Below are 15,938 nucleotides of genomic sequence, written 5' to 3' on the forward strand. Positions count from 1 at the left end.
GCAGGAATTCAAGGAGTACATAGAGACTGAAGGATTGAAACCTGAACAAGTGTTTAATTGTGACAAAACAGGCCTGTTTTGGAAGAAAATGCCAAACAGGACCTACATTACTCAGGAGGAAAAGGCACTCCCAGGACATAAGCCTATGAAAGACAGGCTTACTCTTTTGTTGTGTGGTAATGCTGGTGGTGATTGCAAAGTGAAGCCTTTATTGGTGTATCACTCTGAAACTTCCAGAGCGTTCAGGCAAAACAATGTCCTCAAGGGTAATTTGTGTGTGATGTGGAGGGCAAACAGTAAGGCATGGGTCACTAGGGACTTTTTCTATGACTGGTTTCACCATGTGTTTGCCCCCACTGTGAAAAATTACCTCCTGGAAAAGAAATTGGACCTTAAGTGCCTCCTGGTATTAGACAATGCTCCTGGTCATCCTTCAGACTTGGCAGAGTGAATTTCTGGGGACATGAGCTTCATCACGGTCAAATTTTTGCCTCCGAATACCACTCCTCTCCTCCAGCTCATGGACTAGCAGGTCATTTCCAACTTCAAAAACTCTACACAAAAGCTATGTTTCAAAAGTGCTTTGAAGTGACCTCAGACACTCAATTGACCCTAAGAGAGTTTTGGAAAGATCACTTTAGTATCCTCAGTTGTGTAAACCTTATAGGTAAGGCTTGGGAGGGAGTGACTAAGAGGACCTTGAACTCTGCTTGGAGGAAATTGTGGCCAGAATGTGTAGAAGAGAGGGATTTTGAAGGGTTTGGGGCTAACCCTCAGGAGCCTATGCCAGTTGTGGAATCTGTTGTGGCATTGGGGAAATCTTTGGGGTTGGAAGTTAGTGGGGAAGATGTGGAAGAGTTTGTGGAGGAGGAGGACGATGAAGAACTAACCACTGATGAACTGCAAGAGCGTCTGCAACAGGAAGAGGCCAGGCCTGAGGAAACTGCTTCAGAGGAGGGGAGAGAGAAATTGAAGAAGTTGCTTTCTTCAAAGATTAAGGAAATGTGTGAAAAGTGGTTTAAAGTGCAAACCTTGATGTATGAAAATCACCCTAACACAGCTATTGCACCAGCATCAAGGTTCTTTGATGCTGGTGAGAGGCTTCAGTTCCCTAAATTATTATCAATAATAATTATAATAATTACAATAACGATAGAGCTTCAGTTCCCTAAATTAATAATAATAATACATTATTATAACGAGAGCTTCAGAACGAAGCAAACTCTGTTTACCTAGCTGTGGGAGCAGTTCTCTCCTGCTTTGCTTACATTTTTGACAGTCATTTGGCCAAGTTTCGCTATTCTAACCATGGGTCCTAAGAGAGTAAGTGTAAAGGACAGTGCTGAGAAGAAAAAGAGGATGATTTCCATGGAATTAAAGCATGAAATTATAGATAAACAAGAGAGGTGTCCAGGTTTCGGGTTGAGGGAAAAGTGGGAGAGAGCTGGCTCGTAACTTGGAGCAAAAAATTGACCGATTGACAGCTCATATCTCAAACTCGTACGTTGGGACACTCGTAAGTCAAGGTTCCACTGTATTACCTTGCTCACACTCCAACAGCTCATGAAGTCCTAGAAACCATTTGTCTCCATTCCTATCTAACATGCTCACACATATATGTCCCCTTTATTGTAATTATCGGAATTTGATTAATTTATGTAATATCTAGGGTAAATTATAAATTACGAAAGGCAGCAGACATCTTGGCCTGTCTTTTATTAGTTGAATCAATCTCAGAGTTATTCTTAATGTATTTGACTCAAAATCTAAAAAAAAAAAAAATTATGACCATTATACATTCCTTATGTCTTCCTATAGGTTTGTCAGTTCTAAATCTGGCAAGATCTACCTCCACACTGATATCCGCATGCTAATCTTCCGCAAGAGTGACGCTGATGCTGCCACCCTGCACAAGACCAGTGTTCCCTATGAACTGCGCTCTTTTACACATGGTCCCACCAATCCAAAATTTTCACCAAGGAAGTAGTAAATTTTTTCTTTTCTTGTTCACTGATGCTCTTTCTCTACTTTTCGTCATTCATTGCATAGTTTAAGTACCCTAATTCATTACTTAGGTGTATTCTCATGAAAATATAAAAAACATTAAATATTTAAGCAAAAAATTAGGGTAAAGGAGTAGATGTATTTGGAATTAATTTGAAACGAGTATAGCCGAAATTTGTGCATTTATTTACAGTTAATGAAGAATTATGTACCATATCACTTTTTTTGTTATTTGGTAACATAATATACTGTGCAGGGGTACCTTAAGTATAATTGTTATAACTTCCAGAATAATTTATGCTCTTTCATGAAGAGCATATACATTTTGGATATTTAATGCTTCCAGCCAGACTTTTAGAATAATTAATAACCATCCAGAGAAATTACATAAAGTATTTCATGTTTTACATAAGTGTGGGTGTGTTTGAGGGAAGTTTTGGGGGGAGGAGGGAGCATAGAAGTTTATCATGTGTGAATGTACTTGACTTTGTCAGTATGCATGAAAGATTAAATATTATATTGTAATATCTCATAGTGATGTGCAGCATTATCAAAGCAGTGCTTGGAAGTATGGTGCAGTGGATGCTTCATGTCTGCATGTGTCATACAATGTTTACACATCAAACATTAGATGCTGATCTCAGTATTGCATATATAGGTTTTTTCATATTGAGGTTATTACCTCAAGAAAGTTGAGTTGCCAGAGGAACAAAGGCATCAGATATACCCTAGGTACTTTTCTTGTAAATTTTTTTCTTTTTATAATTTTCAAGACTTTGATTAGTCCTGCAATAAGTCTAGGAAATGTTGCTTTTTAGTGAAATTCGTATCATATTTAAAGTTTTAAGTCAAGGTCAGGAGGAGTATGCTATCTTGCAGTGTTTTTCTTCACAGCCATAGTTGCTTTATTCTTCCCCAGGGATATGATCATCTTTCTGTCTTCATTGTGTGCCATATGTGCACATTACCAATCCCACATTTTAGTTTCTTTTCTTCATTCAGTACTTGACTCTCCATTCTTGCATTTCATTATATTTTCTCTCTTGTAAAAGAAGTGAAATTTTATCACTGCTTTGTTTCCCAAAGTACATCACCTTTTTCTGTCTATATTTAATGTTAAGATATGCTTTATTTTTCCCTGTAGGACTCTTTTATTTGTTTCCATTTGTAATTTAGCTTTTTCATTAGCAATTAATTGTTAAAAAGTGGCAACAAAGCAGCATGCATTTCCATCTAGCCAGAGCTTGTCTCCCCACCCACTGCTCAAGCCTTATGTATACAGTAAGAAAGTAACAAGGGCATACCATAACTTTTTCTCATGCACATTTCAAAATTTTCATTCGCCAATTGATTTAGCCTTACACTAAATATGATGTCCCAGATACACACCTGCCTTTTGTTAGATTTTCAGACTATTAAACATCTCGTCCCACTCTTATTATAGGCTTTTTTCAGATCCATAAATGATTTTTTTCATATATAGACCATTGCAAAGGCATAATTGCATATTTAATACTGTGGAAAAAATCGATTATACCTTTAAAGATAATAATTGCTTCTTGAACTGTGAAAGGTCTTGGAAAAGACAGGCTGGTGATTAGTTCCAAACAATGACTGTGAAGAGAGAAATAAAACTGCATAACATCTTAAGTCTGTTAATATAAAAGTTTTGGGGATTATCACTTCATGGTCTGATCTTAGCCTAAGTCTCCTAAATGGGGAAAAAGAAAAAGAATGGAAACTGTTTAAGAATAACAAAGTAAAGGTAAGTATATGCTGAACATAAGAAATTTGTAGGATGAACCTGTCATCTTCCATACCCATGAAACTTAGATTAATGACCAGCCATCTTGCCCTGCCAAAGCAAAACATTTATCAGGCTTCCATTTCATACTTATATGAGAGGACAGTAGTAGCTTCCTGGATGGCTATTATCTGCCATCTTACTGCCTGTTAACTCTTATTATAGGATTAAGAAGAGAGAAGAGACTGCAGTAAAATTATGATGTAGTTATATATGTTGGGGAGAGGAAAATAGGATAAACTCAAGGCTGCCAATTAATACTGCTTGTCAATTATTCACCCTCAATTTTTAATCATTTACTCATCATAATGCAAAAATGTAAAGCAAAACTTGAGAAAGTACAAAGGAGTGTATCACAACTGGTGCCAGAGTTAAGGCAAATTAATTATGGACAAAAAATTGAAGGAGGAAAGAAATAAAGGAGATATGATTATGGCATACAATATTCCAGAGCAAAGTCTCTTACCAGAGATGAAACTAAAGCTAAAAATTAGGGGACATGGTTGGAAATTACACCTCAAAATAAACCACAGGGATATCATAAAACTTTTCAACTTAAAGGTGATAAAAAAAAAAAATAGTGAAATGATCCAAACAGTGACAATGAATACAGACTGTGTACAAGGGTTCATAATAAGAAATGTTATGTTTCACTTCAGTTGGTTGAAAGTTGAGATGCAGGGCCAAGAGCTTGAACTCATCTCATCCAAATCAGTAATTATACCTTCCTCTCCATTTGCTTAGCAAACTAATTCTCTAGTTTCTACTCTCATCCTTAACCACTCTTGTATTTATTAACTACAATTTCTGTATTTTCTAGTTATTTAGCACCTTACCCATTCTTTAACACATTTTGTGCTTCGATTAAATCTCATTACCAGCATTTAATTTCCATCAAATTTTTAGAACTTTTTATTTAAGTGGTTGCTCCTTAGTATTTATTTTCTTATTTCAGCATCTTCCATTTCAGTCATAAATGCTTGACTTGTTTTCACAGTACATTACACCCTTGATGTAATGGACTAATAGAGGGGATAGTATGAATATCCATCAAATCGGAACAATGCTTAAAAATAGAAAAAAAAAAACTAGAAGTCTACTATATGCCTATATAGTATTGTACACAGTTTACGATAAAGTACAATAAATATTGAAAAATAAAGAGTTAATAGTACAATTTAACCAGTGGATTTTACCCATAATTTTAAAAGTCCATTATATTGAGGGTTTATTGTAATTTGCTATTTTAAACATTGCAATATTACTTTAGGATAAGAGATGACTCTTGTATCCATGTGTTTCATTCTATTGCTTGGCTCTCTCTACTTGTTTCATTTAAATTCAATCTTTACATCTATCCCTATCTTCACTTTATACATTCCTCTGTAAATATTTCAGATACAGAGCTTTCCCATCATTTATTACCTCCTTTGTGTCATGACAGCTGCCACCACTGCCTCTCCCCATACTCTACCATTTATTTCAAATACTGTCTTAATTTCTCTATAATATTTTTAGTTAATACAGCTACATGATCTTAATCTTTAAATTGGTCAATAAGTCATTCTCTGAATTTAATTGTATTTATCTCTCTTATCATGAACATATCATTCCCTGCTTTCTGATTATCTTGTCTACTATTATATAATTATTAATCTTAATTTCTTCTATTTTTTTTTATCCCATTGTGAAGCTGACTTAAGTTCAAAAGTTTTAACTTAAAATAAAACCCATTTTGTGCACAGAATTCCTGGTGCACTCCATACTCATGTAAGTTTTATCACTTTCTCAACCTTCATATAAATTTCCTATCACCATGACCACTCTTACCTCATTATTGGTGTTTCCTTCACCTCATGGATTTTTTACACACGCGTGCACACACACACACACACACACACACACACACACACCCACACACACACACACACACACACACACACACACACACACACACACACACACACACACACACACACACACACACACATGCACACACACACATGCACACACACACATGCACACACACATGCGCACACACACATGCACACACACGCACACGCAAACGCACACACACACACGCACACACACACACACATGCACACACACATGCACACACACACATGCACACACACACACGCACACACATGCACATACATGCACATGCACACACACACACACACACACACACACACACATATGCACACTCTGTAGCAGTACATAAGCTTAACCCGTATCTTCCTATCTGCATACTGTTACACAATTCCAGTCTTGATGACAGAATAGCTAATTCTATTTTGCTCTTCCTTACTCAGTATTTCAGACCTAAAATTATTAGAGGTATGTACATTGATGCCTAAAACCCATCTTTCCTATTTTCTAAAATCTAGTCATATGTTTTACTCTATTTCCTCATCTGTTTATATTTTAGTCACCTCTGATCTCACCTTCCATTTGTCCTGCTGTGTACTATGTTTCAATAGCACATTTCAATGAGGCTCCTCTGTTACTGCCATGGATTTTATTATTGCCTGTAAGTTTTAGATTTTACTAGTAAAGGCATAACAGTAAAGTGTATCATAGAAGGTAATGTTAAAGTCATTTTAACGTAGAGAACCCCCTTATATGACATTTGAACCTCAGTAGGGGTGACATAAATCCCCACTGTCAATGAAACTTCTAGCAAAAGTTTTCTCTGCTGATAGTGTCTTTGTAATTACCACTTCTTGGCTTATGTCATTGTTTACCAACTTGTATCACAGAAAATGAAAATCTCATCTTTGCAGACAAGGCACCTAAACACTAATGTATAAGTTAATGAAGTTTTACTAAGGCTATATGATATGACATTACAGTTAAATTATTAACTAAGCATGTCATTTGAAGGAAATTTAACCCAAGGATGTTGCATTTACAAAACATAAATAATTTATAGGCATAAACTTATGGAGATAATTTAAACTACTTATCCACTTCAAACAAGCATATTATGATTTTATCAAATATTGCCTTCAGCCACTAAATTTTTCTCCATTGTTACTACAATAAGTACTGTACATTAATATCTTTAGCGAAGACAGTTTTCTGATAATCCATAGAAGTTAAGATTATATTGCAATCCTTTGTTCCAAAGTTAAAGTAACTGCCATCATTATCATGTATAATTTATTGGCAAGAGCTGGTGTACAGTTAATAACAGGAATAATTTTGTGACCAAGATAAATATTTTTCATAGTGGATCCCAACTAATGTATTTGCCTTAAAGAACCTAGTTGTTCCATTAAGAACTCTTCTGTAAATTTCATTTGAATATAAGGTAGTTTGCTTCTTCCCAAATATAGTATGCCTTTCTCAGGAGTAGTGCCTTTGCTTGGAATCTTCTGAGAGGTTAGTACTGAAGACTGAAGTTTGCTCTACAATTTTTTGATAGTGGAAATTTTCTTTAGCTTCAGTCAAATAGTATCATTCATATTACAAACCTAGTGGTAATGTCAAGAAAGCTGACACTGCTTACGGTGCTTTTTCCAGTCAGTTATAAGCATTCGTTATTTTACAATGAGCAAGAAACTGTGGAAAGACTCGTATGCACAGATTAAGACATTTAATAGAAATATATTTTTGCCACAAATGGCTTCTTCAGTCTCATTGATTAAGGCCAAATAAGTCACTTGTGGTGAAATATTTTCTTATTAAAGGTCTTAATCTGTGCATACATATCACTTTCCACAACTTAGTCAGTATTACCATATTTGTTCAACAGAGCAAGAAACTGTTGTTAATTCTATAATGTGTGGATGGGGCAGTGAATGTTGAGGGAAGTGGTAATCTGGTAATTGATTCAGAGAATAGGCAGGGTTTGAACTCATGGTAAACCAGTCCTAAAACTGGGAGGAAAGTGCTCTCACCCTTAGTTTGTGCAGGCCAATTTTCTGAGTTGTTTATAATTGCATTATTGTGATTAACACAAGTCATTGGTAGTTGATGCTCACTAATGTGGAATTTCATTGTCCCATCCTCCCACTCCTTCAGCCAATGAGTGAATACTATAGCAAGGTAAAAATCATGTAACGGAGGCAATATATTACTTTTGGTGTTTGATTTACTCTTAATTATCTGGTTAGCCTAAATCATCATGCTTTTATTCATTTTTGAGGGCTTTATTCTTAGTTTTCCTTCTGAGGTAAACAGAAAATAAGGTAAATAAGTTATTATACATTCTGTTCCTTCATTCCCCGTGTTGTTCTACTCTTGAAAACTTCTTTCAGTGGGGGGATGGGGTAATTTTTTAATTTACACAAAATCTACTCTGTATTGGCACAGTTGATGAACAGCATAACTGTATAACTGCAGGTGTTGACTTGTTTGGCACTAGAATTTACCCATTCCAGAGGGTGCATTACCATGTAAAATCTTCGTCTCAAATCTCTTGTAAAGATGTGCTGTGCAGGTATGTAAACTTTTACTTGAGAGTGAGAAGTCTCCTGATACAAGAGTTACTACCTGAAAGTCTAGCTTCATGACTAGCCTCCATTAGATTCTAGTGAGTATCTGCTTCCTCTGTAACAGAGGGTTCTGCTTCCCAGTCTTTTTTCTAAATTCATTCTCGCAGCTTTTTCTCAAAGCTGATATTGTCTTCAAGTTCTTCCTCTTGCAGAAGTGTTAATTTAGAAGGCTGTGTTAAGTCAGTTCTCAGTACTTCTCTGAAGCTGAGAAAAGTGGCTCATTAACTTTTCCTTTAACTTTTCTTCAGAGACTGTAGTGCATATTTTTTAATTGTTTAAACTGTTAACAGAGAAATATATTACAGAATTTGTTAGTGCCATTGATATTTTATTGAGTACTTTTAAGAAAATATACGAAATTTAGTTGTATGTAATTTCTGGAAGAAATTTACCCAAGTGCTTGCCTAGTGTGTTTACAAGATATTACTGCAGATAATTTAGTATTTAATATGTCAGTGGTGTGTGTTAGATATTTCTTGTACAATGCAATCATTAATAGGTACCATAAAATACATTAAGTGTATTAATTGGTAAAAGTATCTTGATGCTTGATACAAGAGTGTATAACTGAAACTGGACAGTATTCAGTATGTGCCTATATTGTATATTTTTTATGTTAAACTCTTTAAATATTGAAGAATATGAAATGACTTAGAGCTGGTCATTTTAAATTGTTCATGTCTAACTGGAATTTCCTGTATGTAGTGACAAGCATCTTTTGAAAGAGGTTTACACAGCTTAATATGTGTATTTTATCAGAGTAAACAAAAAAGGCATAAAACAGTAATATTTAAAAGTACATCTACTGAGAGAGAGTTTCATGCTTACTGTATCCTATTATAAATAGAATAAGAGAGAAATTAAAACAAATATGAATTTTGCATTTGAACCTCGGTTATGTAACCTCTTCCTTAAATTAGTGTAGGACATGACCCTGAGAAGCAGTGACATCATAGTGGGAGCTTTGTCCATGTCAGTGAACTGTGCAACCAGCAGTATGTTTCTCCCAGTACATTTGCATTTACTGTGTAATAATTAGGATGAATGTAAGTTTTCAAGCTTGTCATTTTTCAGTTGAATTAAGACATGACTGTATCAGGATTGAAAATCTTATTTTTAGGTAAAGGGTTATTTGCCTTTATGGAATTTCCAGATAATATACATGATTTTAAAATCGGTACTTATGAAGGTGAAAGAGATTCGTTATTTTGGCAGTAACTTTTGTTTTAATCTTTTTATTATAAATTCAAGTGACTTTTATTTTTAGAGTTAACATATGCCTCATGAGACGATGAATTATATATACGTAATATACAAAATATTTCGTAGGCACTATCTCTATAGTTGAGGATGAGGAAAAAAAGATTCTCTTGTAAATGTATGTGGTATGGTTAATTTGCATAGATCAGTCAAAAGATCAGAGGCAGCACCATGAGCTGGAGCTCAAACCCCGAAAATTCAAATACGTACAGTACACAACACACATGCTAACTAAACTAGCCAGCAAATATATGGATAGATAAACACTTAAACTAGTAGTCAAAAAGCTATCGATATAATGAAGTTGTGGTGTCTACATTTATAAAAAAGAAAATTGACAAGATTAAAAAATTTAAAGACAAGCTACAAAACTGGTTCTCAGTATAAGTTATAAATCTTATAAATATTCACTGATGAAATGCTCAAGAAGAGCATGATGAACATAATATAAATTCAGAAAGAAATTTCTAAGTACAGTGGACCCCCCCATAGCGATATTAATCCGTGCAAGAGAGCTCATTGTTATGCGAAATTATCGTTATGCGAATGAATTTTCCCCATAAGAAATAATGGAAATCAAATTAATCCGTGCAAGACACCCCAAAGTATGAAAAAAAAAAAAATTTACCACATGAAATATTAATTTTAATACACACAAACTGAAAAAGGCATGCACAATTACATGACGCTTACTTTTATTGAAGATCTGGTGATGATTGATGGGATGGGAGGAGGAGAGAGTGTTAGTGTTTAGAAGGGGAATCCCCTTCCATTAAGACTTGAGGTGTCAAGTCCTTTTCTGGGGTTACTTCCCTTCTTCTTTTAATGCCACTAGGACCAGCTTCAGAGTCACTGGAGTTCTGTCGCACAACATATCTGTCGCACAACATATCTGTCCATAGTGGCCTGTACCTCTCGTTCCTTTATGACTTCCCTAAAGTGTTTCACAACATTGTCAGTGTAATAGTCACCAGCACGGCTTGCAATAGCTGTGTGAGGGTGATTTTCATCCATGAAGGTTTGCACTTCAAGCCACTTTGCACAGATTTCCTTAATCTTTGTAGTAGGCAATTTCTTCAATTTCTCTCTCCCCTCCTTCGAACCAGTTTCCTCAGGTCTGGCCTCTTGCTGTTGAAGTTGATCTATCAGCTCATCAGTGGTTAGTTCTTCATTGTCCTCCTCCACCAACTCTTCCACATCATCCCCACTAACCTCCAACCCCAAGGACTTTCCCAATGCCATAATGGATTCCTCAACTGGCATAGGATTCTCAGGGTTAGCCTCAAACCCTTCAAAATCCCTTTGGTCTACACATTCTGGCCACAGTTTCTTCCAAGCAGAGTTCAAGGTCCTCTTAGTCACTCCCTCCCAAGCCTTACACAATTGAGGATATTAAAGTGATCTCTCCAAAAGTCTCTTAGAGTCAGTTGAGTTTCTGAGGTCACTACAAAGCACCTTTCAAACAGAGCTTTTGTGTACAGTTTTTTGAAGTTTGCAATAACCTGCTGGTCCATGGGCTGCAGGAGAGGAGTGGTATTCGGAGGCAAAAACTTCACCTTAATGAATTTCATGTCCCCATAAAGTCGCTCTGCCACGTCTGTAGGATGACCAGGGGCATTGTCTAACACCAGGAGGCACTTAAGTTCTAATTTCTTTTCAGTTAGGTAATCTTTCACATTGGGGGCAAATGCATGGTGTAACCAGTCATAGAAAAAGTCCCTAGTGACCCATGCCTTACTGTTTGCCCTCCACAGCACACAAATTTTCCTTGAGGACATTCTTTTGCCTGAACGATCTGGGAGTTTCAGAGTGATACACTAATAAAGGCTTCACTTTGCAATCACCAGTAGCATTGGAACACATCAACAGAGTAAGCCTGTCTTTCATAGGCTTATGTCCTGGGAGTGCCTTTTCCTCCTGAGTAATGTAGGTCCTGCTTGGCATTTTCTTCCAAAACAGGCCTGTTTCATCACAATTAAACACTTGTTCAGGTTTCAGTCCTTCAGTTTCTATGTACTCCTTGAATTCCTGCACATATTTTTCCGCTGCTTTGTGGTCCGAACTGGCAGCCTCACCATGCCTTATCACACTATGTATGCCACTACGCCTCTTAAATCTCTCAAACCAACCTTTGCTGGCCTTAAATTCACTCACATCATCACTAGTTGCAGGCATTTTTTTAATTAAATCCTCATGCAACTTCCTAGCCTTTTCACTTATGATCACTTGAGAGATGCTATCTCCTGCTATCTGTTTCTCATTTATCCACACCAATAACAGTCTCTCAACATCTTCCATCACTTGCGATCTCTGTTTCGAAAACACAGTTAAACCTTTGGCAAGAACAGCTTTCTTGATTGCCTTTTTGTTGCCCACAATAGTAGCAATGGTTGATTGGGGTTTACTATACAACCTGGCCAGCTCGGAGACACGCACTCCACTTTCATACTTATCAATGATCTCTTTCTTCATCTCTATAGTAATTCTCACCCTTATTCCTGTAGGGTTGGCACTAGAAGCTTTCTTGGGGCCCATGGTCACTTATTTTGCAGATAAAATCACCAGAAACACTGTAATAATACAAAATGTTCCGATTGTATGCTTGGATGTTACCGCGGAGGCTGGCTGGTAAACAATGCCACCGGCGGAACATGTGAGGCTGGCTAAGGGCGCACATTAGACGCGTCTCGGACGAACAGCGTTGAGCGGGTTTTTTAGTGGTATGCGAGGCAAAATCTTGGCGATAAAATGTAGCGGTATGTGGATTTAACGTTATGTGATGCCAACGGTATGCGGGGGTCCACTGTACCATCAACATAAAGAACAAGATTCCACCCACACTTGTAAGATGAGGGGAAGGAAAAACGTGGTGCCAAATAAAAGAAATTTTCTTTACAAACAGCGGTAGAACACTAGAATGGGATCAGAGAGATTCCCTTAGTAAGTGCTACAACCACTGGGGGTATAAAATATATACACGTATTAACACTGAAGATGGAGCACCACAAGCATAGCTCTTCTCGTGTAGCTACACATAGGCAATATCTTGCACACACTATATCCAGATGTAAAAATTTAATACATTGTGATCTTTTATTGTAATTTGATTTTACTGTTTTTGATGAGTTTAGTGAGCGTGTGAACGTAGTATGGTGAAGGTTTCAGTATTGGTTATTAGAAAAATTGTTCATAAAATGTGCTTTATCAAGAGTGTTCCTGTGTTAACATTGCCTGGCGGTGGCAAGCAAAATAACGAACTAGGTTTTAAGCGATTAGAAAAAAAGAAATTTAGAATTAAAGCACTGTACTAATAAAATTAAATTTCAAAAGTATTAAGATGTACCTTGTTTGTTTGCTAACCCTTAGGTGATACAGAGGTTTTATATTTAAAGCGTGAATGCAAATAAAGAAAAGCATAATAGCCAGTAGAAAATGGGGTTAATGCACCAATAATTATTATTCATACATAATTTTATGAACTTTAAAATATGGGAAAAACATTTATTATGTTTAATTGGAAAGTTTTGCCATGGAAGGAACCAATAGTCACTTCACCCTATTTCCCTATACAGTGGACCCCCGGTTAACGATATTTTTTCACTCCAGAAGTATGTTCAGGTGCCAGTACTGACCGAATTTGTTCCCATAAGGAATATTGTGAAGTAGATTAGTCCATTTCAGAGCCCCAAACATACACGTACAAACGCACTTACATAAATACACTTACATAATTGTTCACATTCGGAGGTGATCGTTATGCGGGGGTCCACTGTATATTTATGCTACATTATCCCTTGATATTGTACATCCATCAAATATTAGTACAGTGTCTCTTTTTAAGATTTTTACTCTTGTCATGATTGCTGTATATCATTAAACTTTTTTATATTTATTTAGGAAATAATAGTCATTTCCATATGTCTCGCAGTTCAGGCGAGTGGCAAATGCTTCTTGCACAAAAGCAGTATGCACCGGAAGAATCATATAATAATAATCATATAATAAAACATTTTTTCCTTTTGGGCCGCCCCACCTCAGTGGGATACAGCTGGTGCGTTGAATGAAAGAAAGAATATTTGTGGATCTTTTTTTAATAGGGTGCAGATTTGGTTGCTGGCTTTGTCAGTAAACTTTTTGGATAAATCATACCTTTTCAGCCTTAATTTAAATGAGGGAGAAAATATACAGATAAAATTAGATATTTGTCAGTGTATGAGGAGTATAGAACAGAAATAGGAGAGAAGAGGCAGAAATTTGTATATAAGGTGACCAAACATTTCAAACTATCATCAGCAGTATGTAATACATATCTGGCGTGTGTGTATACAGTATATCATATATCTATAGTGCAATAAACTTAGTTTTCGTTCAGTAGCCATCTGGCACAAACATGTATCAGGATCACATAGCTGTATAGCAGTTCACAGGTCATGGTAATATAAAGCTCCAGTCATTAAATACTGAATATACGACTCATTTAGTGTCAGAATGAGTGTTCCTAGAAAATGGAATCGATTATTCCACTGTACATTGTGAATACAAGATGAGAGTTATTAAGCTCCTTTTAAGTATCATTTATATTTATAAGTTTAAATTGTATTGGCACATTGAATATGTAGGATTGAGTAGCAATGACATTGATGTCATCATGAGAGAGATTCATTCCACGATGAGTTTTAATTGATCAGTGGACTTGGTACATTGTCTGACTTGTAGCTCATTTTGCCTATTGCCAAGTATGGCTGACTACTTCACAAAGAAGGCTGAAAGAGGAGCAACATCAGGTAATTACAAAGCTTCCTCCTTGTCTTTCTTTTTCTCAGCTTTAACTTTTTAAGTGTAAATATTTGTACAAAGTGAATGTTGACTATGAGAGAGTATATGATTATTATAAGGACTCGTAGCCTCATCAGAAACTTGTGTCTTTCATCTATTTGGTGATTTTTGATATGATTTTGGGTCAACTTAATTTATTTTTTCACTAATATTGATTTGTCACAAAATTTTTAAGAAATTGTTTCTGGTGAGTCTTTGATGATGTCTCCTAAAGAAAGTCTTTCGATGTAGATTGTAGGTAATCCTTCACTTGTCCAGACTGAAGAGTAGCTGGAAGATGTTAGTTTTTATTACAAAGACTTTAAATATAGTCTACATCTATTTATATTATGGACTTGTCCAACTCTGTATCTCAATAAAAATGTAGCTCACAATTCTTTTATGATCCTTTAAAACTAGAATAATTTGATTTAGGTTTGTGGCCATCCTTACACCATTGTCGTGTTTGAGAAACTGCACTCCCTCATCTACGTATTGGCCACGTGCTCCTTGAAAATGAAAATGTTTATTTCCTTGCAAAGCTTACAATGTGTGGTTTACATATTATAAAATATAATTACAAATAAATGCCCAGTACCACACTGTAAGGACTATGTACTGTCAGTTCATTATATCTTGTTCGATTGTCCAGCCTATCTGACGCTGGTGAGGGGCTCTTGATCTAGGGAATTGGATCTGTGCTTCAGTTCCCTGAATTAAGCCTGAATGCCTTCCATCCCCCCATAGGCGCTGTATAATCCTACGGGTTTAGTGCTTCCCCCTTGATTATAATAATGTCCAGCCTATCAGCAGAATTCATTTCCACCATCTCTGCTGCTTCAACACTAGCTCCAGTGACCACCTTGCTGAAAGTTCCACCTTTGACCCAGACTTGCTCTTTTTAACAAACTTATTGCACCAATTGAGATTTTACTTTTCCTCTTGCACTCTTCACTATGTCTACTAATCCCTACCCTCCATACCCTCATCACCCACATCCCTCCCTGCAGTGCTGTATGACCCTCTTGAGTTAAGTACTTTGTTATACTCAGAAGTAAGTGCTAAATCCACCAGGGTCACACAGTAAGTACTTAATATGATTGTTTTTATTTTGGGTAAAAGAAAATATGCTTGATCAGAATAACTGGTTGAGTATCCTACTCTATCAGTGGATTTGAAGTGGTTGGAGTTGCATGCGAGTCAAATGTCAAGGAAGGGAAAGGCAGGTTACCTCAAGGAAGGTGACTTGATGCAGTGATGGACTCTCGATCCAAGAAATGGACCTACCCTTACTTTGGATTGAACCTTAATGCCATAAATTCCCAGTGTGCTGTACAATCCCAACAGGTTTGAGCTTCTTCATTATTATCTTATTCAAGGGGGGTTCCTTGCAGTGGTGAAGAGGCTCTTGGTTTGAGGATTATTATTATTATAATCAAAAAGAAGCGCTAAGCCACAAGCACTATACAGCGCTGCAGGGCAGGAAGGAAGCGAGGGCATCAGGTGGCAAAAGGGAGATGGATGAGCAACAGGTTACGGATAACAGCGGGGCA

At 36.5% G+C, this 15,938-nt stretch overlaps 1 protein-coding gene across 5 annotated transcripts in view; it reads left to right on the forward strand.

Moving 5' to 3' along the window:
- atos (atos homolog atossa) overlaps positions 1 to 14,780 on the forward strand; it is a 566,597-nt gene extending 551,817 nt beyond the window's left edge. For all 5 annotated transcript variants that reach the window (XM_070088928.1, XM_070088927.1, XM_070088926.1 and 2 more), the window contains one exon: positions 1,819 to 14,780. In XM_070088928.1, coding sequence (XP_069945029.1) covers positions 1,819 to 1,987 — 169 coding nt within the window. In that variant the 3' untranslated portion in view covers positions 1,988 to 14,780. The remainder of the gene's footprint in view (positions 1 to 1,818) is intronic.
- Positions 14,781 to 15,938: the final 1,158 nt, after the last annotated feature.

Source organism: Cherax quadricarinatus, chromosome 26 (genome assembly GCF_038502225.1).
Source record: "Cherax quadricarinatus isolate ZL_2023a chromosome 26, ASM3850222v1, whole genome shotgun sequence".
Lineage (NCBI taxonomy): Eukaryota > Metazoa > Arthropoda > Malacostraca > Decapoda > Parastacidae > Cherax > Cherax quadricarinatus.